The 16,035-nt window shown below is 40.5% G+C and overlaps 1 protein-coding gene across 2 annotated transcripts in view; it reads left to right on the top strand.

Moving 5' to 3' along the window:
• TMEM106B (transmembrane protein 106B) overlaps positions 1-12,745 on the top strand; it is a 16,756-nt gene extending 4,011 nt beyond the window's left edge. For both annotated transcript variants that reach the window (XM_072412944.1, XM_072412945.1), the window contains exons 3-8: positions 5,420-5,483; positions 5,585-5,744; positions 7,009-7,149; positions 7,239-7,288; positions 8,018-8,071; positions 9,336-12,745. In XM_072412944.1, the coding sequence (XP_072269045.1) occupies positions 5,420-5,483; positions 5,585-5,744; positions 7,009-7,149; positions 7,239-7,288; positions 8,018-8,071; positions 9,336-9,468 (602 nt within the window). In that variant the 3' untranslated portion in view covers positions 9,469-12,745. The remainder of the gene's footprint in view (positions 1-5,419; positions 5,484-5,584; positions 5,745-7,008; positions 7,150-7,238; positions 7,289-8,017; positions 8,072-9,335) is intronic.
• The last annotated feature ends 3,290 nt before the right edge of the window (positions 12,746-16,035 follow it).

The raw sequence follows: 16,035 nt of genomic DNA on the forward strand, positions 1-16,035 counted from the left end.
GGGGGGGCTGTCTTATTTGATGGCCCTGCCTTATCATCGGGGAAACGCGGTAGTCAATATAACAGAAACTGTTGATCCAGGCAGCATCCGATGGCTGATGTAGGATGAGAATCTGGTATGTGTACAGCAGTTGTCGATCATCGTCCGTACGACCGTCCTGGCAAATCCACGGGTGATGAACAAGGAATGATATTAATGAAAGTGAAGGGGAGAGTGCACAGTGGGGTTCCGCTGTGTTCTTCTTTCCCCTCCTCTCTAGAGCAGAACGGCGCTGTATGTACAGCACTCATTAATGCATCGTTCAGTCTTTTTTACAATTAATGCACGTGTGTATGCAGCCTAAGGGAGTCAAACGAGATCTTTTGTGATCGGCAGCAAACACTCAACATGCTGGTCAGTGTTCTAGCAGCATATTTATTAAGCTAGCTTGCATTGCACTTGAGGATGTCGGAGTTGCGAGTGGCAGTGAAGCTTTTGAAGAGTCTGGAGGGGCATCTAATGAATTGGAGGAAGCTTGCTGGAGGGGGAAACAAGTTTCTCATCCTCAAAGTGAATATTCAACCCTTGGAAAAGGGGACCCACCCTAACTCTAATTAACAGAACTGTATATGGTAAGACTTGATTCCAAAATACTAACAAATAGATTTACAGTATTCTTCTCAAGAATTGTTTTAAAGTTGGATGGGAAGAAGCTGTAGGTGTATGGTGGCCTAAGTATTGTGACCCAACTTTTCAGTAAGCACCCCAGAAGAGCCGGGGGGTTACTATAAAGTACTGGGTGGTGCGTCCAGCTAAAAGGGGCTGGAGATATTACTGATTTAGGTTTTTCATGCACTTTATTTAAATGGTGAAGCCTAAATTTGTCTTGGGCACCACTGCAAAGGGTTAATCAGAAATCATAAGCTTTAATCGTGATGTAATTTCGGCTGGCAGGTATCTTTGCCAGAACTCTGTGTGTATACAGGGCTCATTGAAAAGAATTTAATTCAGATGAGTGAACATTTTAGCAGGCCAAGTTGACCTTTCTACACCCAGAGGCTCTCCTCCTCATTGTCTGAAGTGTTTAATAAGTAATCTTGTGATATGTTGACATGTTTCGTAACTGCTGCCTCCCCATTTTTGGTTTTGCAATGGCCTAATAATGTGCTTAGAAATAATGCTGAAAGCACAACTAAGGGTGAGGTGTCCAAATATTAGCTTGGCATTGTTCATACTCATTTAATACAATGAACTACATCTTGCTTACCTTTGTGATTAATTAATATTGATTGTTAAAATTCAGATCTGTCCTCCTTTCTTCAGAATTTAGATGGGGTCATTCAGTGTTTCCCCAGACTTACCTTGCCAAATGACATATTACTACATGCCACTTACCACCACTCTATATAAAAAGATGGCATCCCCGGTATCGATTAGATGTGCATGCTTTTTTTTTTTTCTTTTGTGTAATCAAGATACCAATCAGAAAACTGCACATCTAATATCTGTACCATTAAATTGCCACCAGGTAACGGCAGTACAAGTGTTACCCGTCTGTTCATTCTGTGATCAATGCTTGATTATACAGACATTATACAGACAAAGCATTCAAGGTATCTAAAGGAATGCTGGTGATACATTCTGTTATATTACACTTGACTGTGAGAATCAGGAGAAAATGTTGCCATGTGACTGCTTTATGTCATAACATCTTAGGGCTCGTATATGGGGAATATTTTCACTGATCTGTGATAATGATCAAATCTAAAAGTAATTCAGAAGCCAATCTTTTTACATTTCCCCCAGTGGCGGATAGGATTGTATGCATACATTTGAGTAAATATACAAGTTGTATTGTGTGTATAAATTCTGATGATTCTGTATTGGTTGGTTGAGAGCAAAACTGGCAGCAGATCTGTGCACCGGACCTTAGAAGACGTAATAGCAGCGGAGGTGCAAAGTGTGCCACAGCATACGGGCCCCAGACCTTCCTTAGCCACCAGCGACCCCCACAGGGGTCTTAATGCCAGTTGTCCTGGAGGGAGACCCAAGTCAGCTCTGCATAGGGCCCCACCGTTGGCTACGTTTGCCACTGCTTAGTAGATACAAACTGTGGTAACATAAAAAGGATAATGTGTTGTCACTTAGGAATATGATTTGAGGAAAGAAGGATTCAGAAGGTGTTTTCGAAAGGTATGTTTGTGCCACTCTACATAATATATAATATGATATAAATTATAATATTTATTATAAACAGAAACCACAATGCACATTAGTGTTTAAATATATTATTTGTATTTTTTGCTTAACCCATGTATTTAAACACTACTAGTCAATGGAAATCATTTTCAGGTCTTGAGGAGCCCCTGCTTTATTTAATGCATTGGGAAAGTGCCCTGTGGATTGGTGTCATTGGAAAGAATGCCCCTTATGGTGGTGATAATGCCACCCTTACAGACTGCTATTAGGTTTCAGTGATGTCTGGCTCCCCAAGTGACATTGTCCCAACAACTATGATGTGTTATCAGAAAGGAGGTCAATCAACTAAAGCGCAAGCAAGGCCCAGAAGGAACTCTGGTTGAGCATAGCTGCACTGGACCTTCGCCAGAGGACCTTGCAAGGAATGATGGACTTTAGTAGTGAGTAAACCAAGTTCTCAGACACACCTGTGCAGAGGGCACTGGCTAGGGGGTTGAAAACAGAACATAGTACAAAGAGTCAAAATCGGAACCAGGCACAGGCCAAAGACTAGGGTAGTCGGGGAAAAAAATGGAACTGGGCTACACCGGTACAGGTAGTCTTGAAGTTACCAATCCAGAGACACTTAGGCTCCGTACACACGTCAGATGATTCTCGTCCGATAATCGCCTTAGGGCTAGTATCAGATGAGAATCTGGGTGTGTACAGTGCTTGTCCTGGCAGATCAACGAACGATCATAGGTAGTGAAGTGAGAGAGAGCACAGTGGGGTGCCGCTCCATTGTTCTCTTCCCTCCCGTGTCCATAGAACAGAACGGCACTGTACGTACATCACTCATTCAGTCTTTTGTCGTTGGAAAGGAAATGACAGTTATTGCACGTGTGTAAGTAGCATAAGACCTGGAAACTCAGTTCGTAGGAACACACAAGCACTATATGCGTTATGAATGACACTGGTGGCAAGGTTTACTAGAAGATCAGTACAGATGCAGGAGGGGGGTTGGCAGGTGTAGAGCTACGCACTTCTTCCATGCTGTATATTGCTTTGCACTAAAAAGTCAATGCAGTGAGGAATAGTAACTCCTCAATGCCATTCAGAAGAGCTGTCTCCTAATTTCCTGTCTTGGTGCTCTGAATACTGGTGACCTGCACCAGAAAGCAGACCTGGTGCTAGATCCCTAAATAGGTGAATGTGACCCTAAATGTGGCCACTAATTTTGGAGAGACTCCGTTACCCATGCAGGACATAGCAACATTTCATCATCCACTCTGAAAGTAGAGAAGACTAAACTGGGCATGGTGGAACAAACACGATTAGAAACACATCATTAGGATATTACCACGCTATGAATGAGCAGTGTGCCAATGGTAATTGGATGCGTTTCGTGGTCTGATCACATGGCTGTACAGCTCTTGGATTTATAAACATTTATCTTTCCTTTTCATCTATTGCCGCGTCATTGTTTTCTTTTTCAATTTGTATATTTTCATGCTTCTTTATTCCGGTCGTTATGAATAGTCTTTGTTCAGCAGCTCATATTCTATAATATATACCGGGGTTTTACATGCATACTTGCTAGGTTTTAGAATCTATTCACATGGGCAAGTGGACCAGGCTGGTGACACAAAGAATATTTTTGTTTAGTGAAATGATTATAGAAGAGTAAACCATAAACTCTCAAGAAATAGTCAGAAAATCCATTTGGCGACTCACCTGTTTTTGTCTAGCTGTTGTGCTGTTATTTGTATTCAACAATTGGCCAGCCCTACAGAGAATGTTTAGATGCAATTCACCGCTGTGCCGTTTTGTGTTTTTTGTGTTATTTCTTTTAGATCTGTGCAGTAATTCAGTATGAAATTTGTGTTGCTGCCTGCACTGTTGGCCAGCCACAGCTGGTCTCTTTCCTTGTGCAGGGTGCCTGGTCTTGTCTCCGCCCCCTCCTGTAGTTATCTGCAGACAGCCTGTAGTCAGTGGGTCAGCTAGGCCCCTCCCACAGCGTTGCTATCTGCACAGGCACAGTGATGATGCCATTGCTAATTTGAAACAATTGGATTTGCATTTGGTGCGCATATAGCAAATTTAAATATCCTTTGTGGTTTTTTGAGAAATATATTTTTAGCACACACACACAATCACACAGAATACAATATGTAATAATAGTTGGCTGGTTATTCATTGAGAGTTGGTGGGAGGAATGCCCACTTTATGGTGATAATCAGTAGAGAATGCCCTGTATAGTGTTAAGCAATGTACGTACATCACATGCTCTTCTGGCTGAAAATCTGACGTGGACTGCAGTCACAATTACATCAATTTCCCATGGTAGATTGATGAATGACTGCTGTGAGTTCCCCTAAAAGAAAGGGCAGCAGAGTGCTGGAGTTCCCCCTCTCATCTCCATTGAAAAGAACTGCACATGCTTGTACTGCACCGGTTGCTTCATCTATCATTGGAATTAATCATAAAAGATAATTTTCAGCAACAATCATCTAACGTCTATCCATAAAACTTAAATTAAAAAACAACTAAAATGATAACTGGTTTCACCCTTCCTGCCCTGCCATATGGCTTTGAACCCATAACCATCAAAACGGAGGTCAGTCAGCAAAAACTCAAAGCTCAAGTGACAGAACCCCTAACAACCATTGGAGGTACCCTAAGGTTCTTCCTCAATTTTACAGAGAAAAAACAAAGCCCCCCCCACAGCAGATTCTATGAATCCCAAGTTTGTATTTCGAGTTCCTTCCTGCCTTGTTAAGACTTGAAAACTTGCTGCTGAAAACTTGCATTTTCTCTTTCCACTTATGCTGAAGAAAACCTCAGCTCGAGTTTCCTTTTTGCTGAAAATGCTTATTTGGAGTCTATTATTTTGCAATGTTCACCTGTGTCCTGTGTTGTTCCCGAATCCCCCAAATATCTCACCTTGCTGACTCCTCCAGAAAGATAAAGCAGCTCGTATAGCACAAACACTTCAGAAGAAAAACTACAAGTAGATTATTATTAAAAAACCAACAAAACTTTTGCACTTTGTCCGTAGCCCTAATAAACCTACTAATGTTTGTTTATATGTCAGATTTTATGGGATAGCAGATGCTGTGTGGTGCAATAAAATATGGCAAACACATTTGGGTGCAATAACACTGATTTAACTGATAATGGTATTGTTCATCTGTTTACAGGGTAGATTTATAAAGATAGAGAAATATTACACTTACTAAGCTGGGTTCTTTTTTCATTGTAGGTCGTGAAAATCAGCTAGTGGCTCTGATACCGTACAGTGATCAGAGACTGCGTCCAAGGAGAACGTAAGTAATGGAACAAATGCAAGGTGTCAGACATTAGATTTTAGGGGTGTAAATAGGGGCATCAACAATAATCTTTTCTTTCTTTCTCATCATCTCAACAGAAAACTCTATGTCACGGTTTCAGTCATTGTGTGCTTACTGCTTTCTAGCCTGGCCGTGTTTTTCCTTTTCCCACGTTCCATCGACATCCAATATGTTGGTATTAAAGCCGTCTATGTCACATACGAGGAGGCCACCAATTCTGTGTATCTCAACATCACGGTAGGTCAACTTCCATATTTAAATCTGTTTTCCAGTCTCCCACAGTTGGACCGGTGCCTCTCCTACACCGAAACTGCTCTCTGATTTCACTGTAAACTTTGCTTTTCTCGCAGTCTACATTAGAACCTGCGGCAAGTCAGACAGAGCCCAACTCATTCCTGGTTTGAGGATATCCAGCATCATCCAGTCTGATTGCCTCTGTTCTCACATTTTCATTTCTTAGATATCAGTACTTTAAAATGTAAAGGCTCAGTATACCACCATGTAGGTGTTACCTAGGGTGGTCACCAAGGCATTATATATATTTCCATAACTGCTCCCAAGAGCCAGCTTGCCATATTCAAAAGTGCTAAGGGTTTTTGAGAAAAATATCCAAGCAGGGTACTGTTTTCATAAAGCCATTTACAGCACCATGCTGGCCCCGTCCACCAGCTGTGATTTGCTTGCATTGATTTTATGATCCCCCTGCTGGCAGATAACTTGAGCCTAAAATCTAAGACACCTGGTCTTCACTAAATCACCCCTCAAGGGTGATTGGATGATAATCCTAGTGACTACCAGTATCTTTGCTGCAAGGTGCAGACAGACTGCATTCCCCAGGGTTACCCCACCAGAGGGCAGACTAGCAGAGTTAGGCTTCATGTGGAGACAGGCGTGTTCACAAACACAGGTGGAAGGTCAGGGCAGGTGCAGACAAGGGGTGTCAGTATCTGAACAGAAGGTCAGGCGGGGGAAGACGAATCGGCATTGGTAACCAGGCAGTAGGTCCGGTCATGGCAGCAAACAAGGCGACGGCCATAATTTCTTAGAAGGTCAGGTCATGCAGCAAACAAGGTAATGTCTGTAACTATGCAGAAAGGCAGGTTAGCAGCAGTCAAGGCAAGGTGGGTATCCAAGCAAGAAGGTCAGGGCAAGGTACAGGCTATGCACACGCTAGGGAAAGTCCTAAACTCTAAAAAGCTGTTTTAAAGTCACAGCACCAAGCACATGCACAACAGAGACTAATATATCCTCTAGCGCTTTAGATTGGCCCTGGGTCCTGAGATGACACTCGTTCAGGCTGAGGGACGCCTAATTGTCTCATATTTGTCAGGGCACAGCCGGGAAGAAAAACCCAGTTTAAAAAATTCAAAAAAATAATTAGCATGCTGGTGAGTGGGCAAAAGAGGAACCAGAGAAGCCAACCTAAATTCAGAATAAACCTCAGCTTTAAAAGCAAATCTTTATCTGTGCCAATTACTTATTTTCCTTTTTTTTTCTTTAGAATACGCTGAATATTACCAACAACAATTTCTATTCGGTAGAAGTTGACAATGTTACTGGTCAGGTTCAGTATTATAAAACGGTTATCGGAAAGTCGAAATTAAACAACGTCACCAAGATCGGACCCTTGGATACAAAACAAGTAAGTTCTGCAGCTTGTGTCCTGTGATGTTTAGTAGAGAATCCATTCTGGAGAATTCTTCTTCACTTATTTGTAACTTTCATTTTCAGATTGACTACATGGTTCCCACGAAAATTGGGAAGGAATTTGACTATATGTAGTAAGTTCTCTGATTTTACCCTACCATCTGACTGCTTATAGTAGAATTGGGTTTGCATAGGAAAAAATCCCTGTAATTAGAGTTTGTATGGTCACCCTACGCCACTTGTGATGGGGGTGGTAAATTTGTAGTCTCAGCTCTCACAATGGTGTGGCTACAAATGAAGACATGCTGAATGGGGCATGAATTGTAACTTCATGTGTTAAGGATATACATTTCTCTGCAAATGATAGAAGGGAGAAATTGAACACCTAACAGAAGAAATGAATCATTAAGACATTAAACAAATGTTTTTTTTTTTGTTTTGTGTGATGTCATCATTAGCAGGAGAGTAGACAACCCTTTAGTTAACATAATTCCTATTAATTTGCATGACTATAAAATCTGCCGAGGTTCAGTAAACTACAAAGAATGTTACTTTTCTCAGCTGATGGTATATGGCCAGTTTAGATGAGATAACAAATATCTAGCAGATGGTTTCTCATGATAAAGCAATGGCTTCAGTGCAAGCAAAATCATCTGCATACTAAAGATGAATTGTTTGTTTTCTAGTGAAAAGTTTTGGTGGGTTAGTAATTCTTTTAAGAGAGATGCGGTCTGATCACCCTCACGGTCCTATTCAGGTTTATAATGCATTATGTATTTCTTGTCACATGCATGATGAAACTTGACTTTCTTTTTGTTAATTAAACACTGGTATTTATATATTAATTCTTTCTCACTTCACAGCACCTACTGTACCCTGCCGAGTATTAAAGTTCACAACATTGTGGTGAATATGCAGTAAGTATGATGCCCGCAGTCTGCCAGGGGATTGCTGTGTTATTAATGAACAAGATAATAGGGGTGAATTGCTACAGGAATTTCTGCTGTTCACTCACTTTTGTGAATTATTACCTTGTAATGGACAATTAACTTTGCTTAGGAATGTGGTGTTGGTTCACTTTGCAAAGAATATTAATATTATTAAACAGGATTTATATCGGGCCAACATATTACACAGCGCTATATTAAATAGGGGCTGCAAATCGACACAAGACAGACATCGACACAAAAGGAGGACAGGACCCTGCCTCGAAGAGCTTACAATCTAGGAGGTTGGATACCCAATCATGAACAAGAAAATCTAAAAAAAAAACTGGATTTTTCCTTAAACATGATAGGATGGTTGAAGTCAGCAAAGCTTCATCTCATTTTACTAAATAAACAGTTCATAAAATAACTTTGCCATGTGAGCAATCTATACCCCCAGTAAAACACCTACTAGAGTTTTATCATTGTAGGAGGCATTTGACTGGATCCTTCCTCTGTATTTCTTTGTTTGTTTCAGACTGTACTTCTATGTATTTCTCTGTCTCCTTTTCCTAGTGTAGGGCCTTCTAAGTATGAGGGCCACCTTAACAGCTGGTTTCTTTTGTCTTAGCCAACAGTTGGTTGGCTACTCTTTTATCTGGCTTTCTCTCTCTCTCTGTCTCTCTCCTCTGCTCTCTCTCTCTCTCTCTCTCTCTCTCTCTCTCTCTCTCTCTCTCTCTCTCTCTTCTCTCTCTCTCTCTCCTCCCTGCTCTTCCCCCTATCTCTCCTCCCTTCCCTGTCTCTCTCTACACCCGTATCTCTCTCCTTTCTCTTCCCTTCTCTTCCCTCTCCCTCTCTTCTCTCTCTCTCTCTCTCTCTCTCTCCCCTCCCTTCTCTCTCTCTCTCTCCTCCCTTCTCTCTCTCTCTCTCCTCCCTTCCCTTCCCTTCATGTTCTGGAATGGGATGTCCACCAAACCCAAGTGTTGATGGTCAGCTGTCCACAGACTTATCATAAAATGTCTATGACATTCCAGAGGATGTAATCAATGCCTATCTTGGGGCGTGCCTGTCAAAAAGAACTATTACTATTTAATTGATTTATTTGACATACATTAAATTTCAAGTTCAATTAGTCATAATAACTATTAGTGTAAAAAAAAGCATTATTTATCATGTGTGGGTGGTCATAGAATCGGCATTTGTTTAGAAAATGAAACAATATTAGATTTTATATCTTTTTTCTTGTCCTTTACAGAGTGACAGTCACCATTTCATACTTGGGACACCCAGAACAACTCTCCCAGGAAGTCTACCAGTACGTAGACTGCGGAGGCAATGCGACGTACCACCTGGGCCATTCAAACCTCCCCATTTTCAAACAGCCGTAAGCTCTGCAATGCTGCCAAAGAGGCGTTGTCCTAATTTTGCCGTATTCCACAAGATGGCTGGCAGTTATTTCCGTTGTGAGCGCTCAGCTTAGGGGAACGGTCTGTGCTGTTAGAATAGGCTCTAACCCTATCATTTAGACTGAAGGTTTCCAATCACAGAATCACTAGGCTTGGCTCGCCAAACTTAATGTGTAAATACTTCTGTACATAGTAAATTGTCAATGTACTGTATATGTCTTTAAGAATGCAGTGATGTAATATGTTCAGCTTCCTGTCCCTTTTAAAGGATCTGTCCACCCCCAAAATGTTTTTATTTTATAACTTTTGAAAACATTGGAATTGGCCTTGGGGGGATAGACACTTGGGAAGTCATCGTGCAGGGGAGGTGATTGTAAAATAAAAATTGGGCATTTAGCCTCCCTAGTGTTTATCGATAACGGGTATTTCAGTTTTTAGTGGACTGATCCTTTAAATTACCCTGACACAATTTGGGGCGACTCAAACTGGACATATAATAGCTAAAATGCACTAACAGAGAGAGATATATGGGGATATATGCTAATCTTACCTGTTGTTTTGACATCCAACACCTTTTTCCTACCAATCGTCTCTTAAACCCTCAGATTAGTCAGTGGGGGCATATTGGAGAAACTGTTACCTTGCACAATCAAGGCTACTGTCATAGGTTCAGGGGAGCAATAATGTCACACACTTTGCTATCCGTATCTTTTAAGCACATCAGGTGCTTTCCCTTGCTCTTCCACCCTGTAATTTGCAGTGTCTGCCACAGGTGTAGAGGAGGAGGGCTTTACATGGGCAACATCATATATCCTGAACAAACAAGGTGACAGGGTCTCTTTAACTTACCATTGTTGGAATTCTGCAGGTGTGTATGGGTTGGGCTTCCTTCAACATTTATGGGAAACGACATCACCTATATCTCGGCAACTACAGATTATATTTTACTTTACAATTTTTTAATTATTTTTTTGAACCTGCTTTGTTTTCAATTGCCCAGGTCTGCGCCAGATTCACTTTAACACAAACTGACTGCCCCACGTAGACTAAAACTATACAGTAGCAGGAATCTCCTTGCAGACAATGCAGCCATTATGGTATTGTGGCACATACATTGCACTACGACCTAGTCAATAGAAATATATACAAACCCAAGAACAGCAATGTAATTTGCAGTAGCTTACCAGACCTAAGATGTGGTGGCTGCATTCATTTTCTGTTTTTGGAACAGTTACACTTTGTTTTTAATTTATAATTACTTGACTTTTCTTTAAATCTTTTGTTTTTATTGTAGCATGTAATTAACATACTTGATTTTTGTTTTGTGAGACATACAATACAAAGTTCTGCAGTTCTTTGATCTCCTTTTGTGCATTGATGGTGTGTTATAATATTGTTTTTAATAAGTTTTGACCTTAAGCACATAAAAGTTGATTTTACAGGAGTTGGTCATGTTTAGTCACATACCTTTTGATGTGCTTACCTCGTTTTCAGGTTTTTTTTTTTTTACCTGGAACAACCATTGAGTTTTCTTTTTATCCCACAGTGCCTGATGAGTATAACTGCCATCGTGTTATAAATCAAGGCCTAAACATATGAGACCCAGCGCTAGCTTTAGCAAAACACCAACTTTTTCAAGTGTCAGAACACCTATTAGAAAACATTGCCATAACGTATAATGTGGAACTTCTGTTCAGACAATAAGCCGCATTTTATGAATATGCCAGAGATGCAGTGCTGTGACGCCCCACTCCCTTTCATAGAATGGGGTTTCACGCTACTAAAATGCATTAACTCTTGGCAATGCATATTAATTTTTTTGCTACTGTGCAGTGCCAGAGGGGTATCCCAATGCACCCTGCTGATGCTGAGTAGCAGTTAGCTAACATGCATTGCACGCTTGCACATTGTTTTGTGCATTCTAGTGTGGTAGGCATCCTACCTGAAAAGAATAGGCTCCATTAAAACAATGCATGTTAAAGCACAATGTAACCCATCAGTGCACCTAATCCATGTGAGCCCAGGGGTTTTTTATTGTGGATATTTCTTAAATCCCCTTGGAAAATTTATAGTCAATCCCACTGGAGTAGTGGAGTATCCCTCCAGACCCAACAAAGTCAGGCCGATCAATGCCACAGAATCAACCTTCCCCTAATTATGATTACTTGGGTATAATTTGTTTTAAAGAATGAATTTACACTTTTTTTATTTCTTTATCTATAGTACTATTACTACCTCTTTTAGCGCCCTTTTAGACCGGTGGTGATCCACAGCATTGTACTGCAGGCTCAAAGAAATGGGAGTGGTTGGGAACCATTTTTTAACATGTGGCTGCTGCAGATTGCAGTTGCTGTTGAAAGAACATCACAGCCTTAACCATGTGCAAATGTGTTACTGATGGTGCACACCAGAAAACTGCTATATTTCTGAGGGCAGCCAACCAGACATGAAACACCACAGGTATAAAAGGGGCCTTTAGTAGAGTATTCCACAGCATTATCACACTTACTGCAAATACCTGATTGGTCTCTTTTAAAGGCTGTATGCATTTGTGGAAGTTTTAAGTCCATTGGAAATAGTCCCGTATGCTCGTTACATAGTGATGGTTAATAGCGCTTGTCAGGTCTCTAAATACATGCAAATGGCCTTCCTCCATTTTTTGTATGCAGGCGCTGTGGGACCCTCAGGCATTCAACACTTCTAACACCCCCCCCCCCCCCAACACTCATTCTTGCTTCATCCACAAACCCCATGTCCTCGTTGGTGGGGAATACAGGCATCTAACACTACCAGAAGTTTTAAATACTGACTCGGGCTTCACCATGGGACTGGAAGTCAGGGACTTCTGAAGAGCTGAGAGGTTTATTGCAGGGGAGAGTCATTGATGTTTGTTTAAAATACAGAATGCAACAACGATGCACCAAAACGCATGGGTGTGGATAACGCCTTAAGTGAGACCAACAGATATTTCCTGGATTTTATACCTTTTTGAAAAAATTGTGTTGTGTTTTGTTCCTATTTTTATGCCACTAATATTTTGTGATTGATTTGATTCTTTTTTAATGTGTTTTGTGTGCTGGAATATAAAGGAAGCCTTACTGCAGTATAATTACCTAATGCATTAACCACTAAATATTAAGGATGTTAGTCTCTTGTAAGAATTTTCTGCAGCTAGCACTATTAGGTTGTTATTCACAGCAGGCCATGCCACCTTTGCATTTTTTTTCCTAAAATTGCACTAGTCCATTCCTTGTTACTTTTGTGTTCAGTAAACCAGTGGTTTTATCTGCTACTAATAAATATACGGTGAAAAAAACGATGCAGTCTTTAATTGACTTAAATGATAACTCTTCTTATTTCTTCCAGGTAAAAATTATCTCTTTATAGAATAGAACAAAGTCTAGCAGAGCAATAGACCGAGCATTATAAAAAAAAAAGTGGGGTCTCTGAAGTTATTAAAACCAGACCCTTTATTATGCTTTGAAAACTTGCTCATAGAAAGTAGGGCCCTCAAGCTTCTATGCTCCCTCTCCTAGCTATAAAGGCTGCTCTGGAATCTGGCTTGCTAAAGAAGGAAGAGCAAAAAGTGTGTAGTCCCCTTTTTTTTGGTAAAACCTGACCCCTAGCAGTAGCAAACGTTGTACAATGTTGTACGGGTCTGGGAAGCATATTGGAATCTGAAAGTCCTCTTTAATAAGGGCACCCTCAGATATCTGCCCACTCACCCTGGACAAGGAGTACAATGAGGTACATAATAGCCTTTACTCATCCCAGAAAGGGTTAACTTGGACCTAGACATAACCATACAACACAATAGAAAAAAATATATATTCTTTATTGAACCAATAATACCCACTGATGTCCCAATATGAGACCCCACGAACATCCATCCAGTGCCAGGTGTTCCCTGCTGCACAAAGACAGGAGCTCTGGCCATCTGAGTTCCTGTCATTGTTTAGGCAATGCACCTGTCAATGTTCAACGTCCTGATTGACCTGCTGAGCCATATGTTATACCTATAATGAACTGGTATAGCATATGGCTTTACCTAGGTTTAAATGGTCAAATCTGGGGGGGGGGGGGCAATAACAGCGTTGTACACCAGCAATTGATCAAAAATTGGTGCTTGGCAGAATCCCCATTGGTTCATTGTTGTTAGGGTTGAGACTGCTCTAGAAAGCTACCATTCACAAAGCATTATTCAAGGCAGAAACCTGGCTGGGAGCCATTTAATACAATACCAATCACTTTGATGTTTGCAGTGAACTTGCTAACCATTCCAAATCGCTATACGGGTCCCTATTTGGTTCCTGGCACCATGAGACCTACTTTTTTTATTACATGTATGGCCACCATTAATATTTGAACCGTGGCACGCTCCTGAGATCTGACTGCCAAAATAATGATATGAACTGATGGCTAGAATGTCAGATAAAGTGTACAGTTGGAAGGGTGTCTGTAGGGAAATGTCCCTCTGTCCTCCATTGTTTGCTATGTATGATATATGAATGCAGCCTTCCCTTCTCCATCTCAAGATATTTCTTGGCTGCGGAGATGTGTCTCAGCTCCATTCAGGTGACACCTGGTACTTGAGGGTCATTGTGTGAGTTCAGGACTATATAACCGTCATAAAAATACAGCTACTGCAATAAAATAACTAAATTCCCCAGACTGAAATCATCCCTCAAGAATCAGGTTTACTTTTTTCCCCACGTATGTATGTCATTTGAGGACAGACATTAAAGAAGAATTACGGCACCCATGTGTACTGGAATGTACAGAATTTTAGTTTATTCCCATGTTTAATAAGATATCATTTTTGTCATTTAAGTAAACTGAAAACCTAAATATACATTGAAAATACATATATGTGAGCCACTGTGCTTGTGGAAATGTTTTTGTGATTCTGGTCAGCCAGTCCTGCCTTCTACATTGGAGATCTGAATCTTTTTGCACTTATAGGCACAGGGGCTGCATGACTGGGAAGAGCTATCACAAGCTATATTGGCTGCGTGTTAAAGCTGAACTTCTAGCAGATAGAAAAAAATGCAGCTCTGTATTCCTATGTCATGGGAACTGCCTTTCCCTTCTCCTTGGACGAAAACGAAAGGTATGAGGTTTTTTTTTTTTTTTTAACATGGGTGAATCCCAGATCTTTAGGGAACCCTTGCTATAAATTACTAGCATGGTGGTCAATGGGAAGGGTACCTCTTACATTGTTGGCCATTGGGAAGAATGACACAGTAGGACGAGCATGTTTTTGGTCCTGGCCCTCGAGGACTAGAGTTGGTCAGCCCTGTGGTACACCATGAAACATTTGCCTCTTTTGGCCATAGAAGAGACCAGCTCACGCATTTATATGGACAGCAAGTACAGAGCAATATGCAGCTCACAGATGGTACGGCGCAGAGTATATCACATACAGCACAGTGTCATTTATCAAACAGCAATTACAGGAACCTCACTAACAATCTGGACTTCTTGGTAATCCCTCTGATTATTCATTTTATAATTAAAGAATTTCCTGGTACTCCCTCTAATTAATAATTTTCTAATTAAAGGGAATCTGACATAATAATTGATTGTATGCATGTTTCTATTAGTTTATCCTCATGTAATAATTATGTCTGACGGCTCCCTACTGATGTCTCAGGCAGTTTTAGAATTATGGAAATTGCTTCTATACATTAAATGCTCCCTGTGAAAACTATTTGGACCGTCTTGGAAAATTTAACTATTTCTTTTGAGGTTTTGTTATGGAAGATTGACTTTCTGTAGGAATAAATGTTCTGTGTGCTGATGGGTAGATGGAGGATGTGGAGGGTATAACCAGTAGACCAGAAGATATGATTTTGTAACAATAGCAGCCCATGTAACTTCTTGCTACCTCTCCCCTCCACACATTTCTATTGGCTTATTATTGTGATGGGCAGCCTCAATGCCCATAGTGAGGAGGGTAGTAAGGGGTGGGCAAGCTTTGCCTGTTATAATGCTGTTATAGACAAGTATGTACCTGACTGTACTTTACACCTGCATCAGTTTTTTTACATGACAGCCTGATCAAATGCCAGATACATAAACTAAAAATCAACATTTCATTCCAATATGGAGCTATTTCCTTTTAACCCCTTACACCCACAACCTGTATATTAACTTGCATGATGGCCATATGATCCCTATGAGTTCGAGGAATTGACTTTCCATGTCATTACTGGCTTTCAATCTCAGTTTTAAGTAACAAGGGATTCCCATTGACAATCCAAAATAAGAGTTGCTCCTGATCATGTAATCTCATCTGATTTGCAGGCTGGAGGCTTTATTGATGATTGAGGAAAGCCTTCATTCTGCAAATGAACACTTTTGTTTTGTTCATCTGTTTAATAGTGTAATAATATGATACAATTGCATTATTAACATAAAAAACTGGCTGCTATTAACATAAAAAACTGAGCAGAGTTTGGAATGTATTAAAGAATAATTATATATATCATTTAAAAATATACATTATTTATATGTGCAAAATTGTTAGATTAACCGCACAGTATTTGG

This window comes from Pyxicephalus adspersus, chromosome 5, assembly GCF_032062135.1.
Source record: "Pyxicephalus adspersus chromosome 5, UCB_Pads_2.0, whole genome shotgun sequence".
NCBI classification, from domain to species: Eukaryota; Metazoa; Chordata; class Amphibia; order Anura; family Pyxicephalidae; genus Pyxicephalus; species Pyxicephalus adspersus.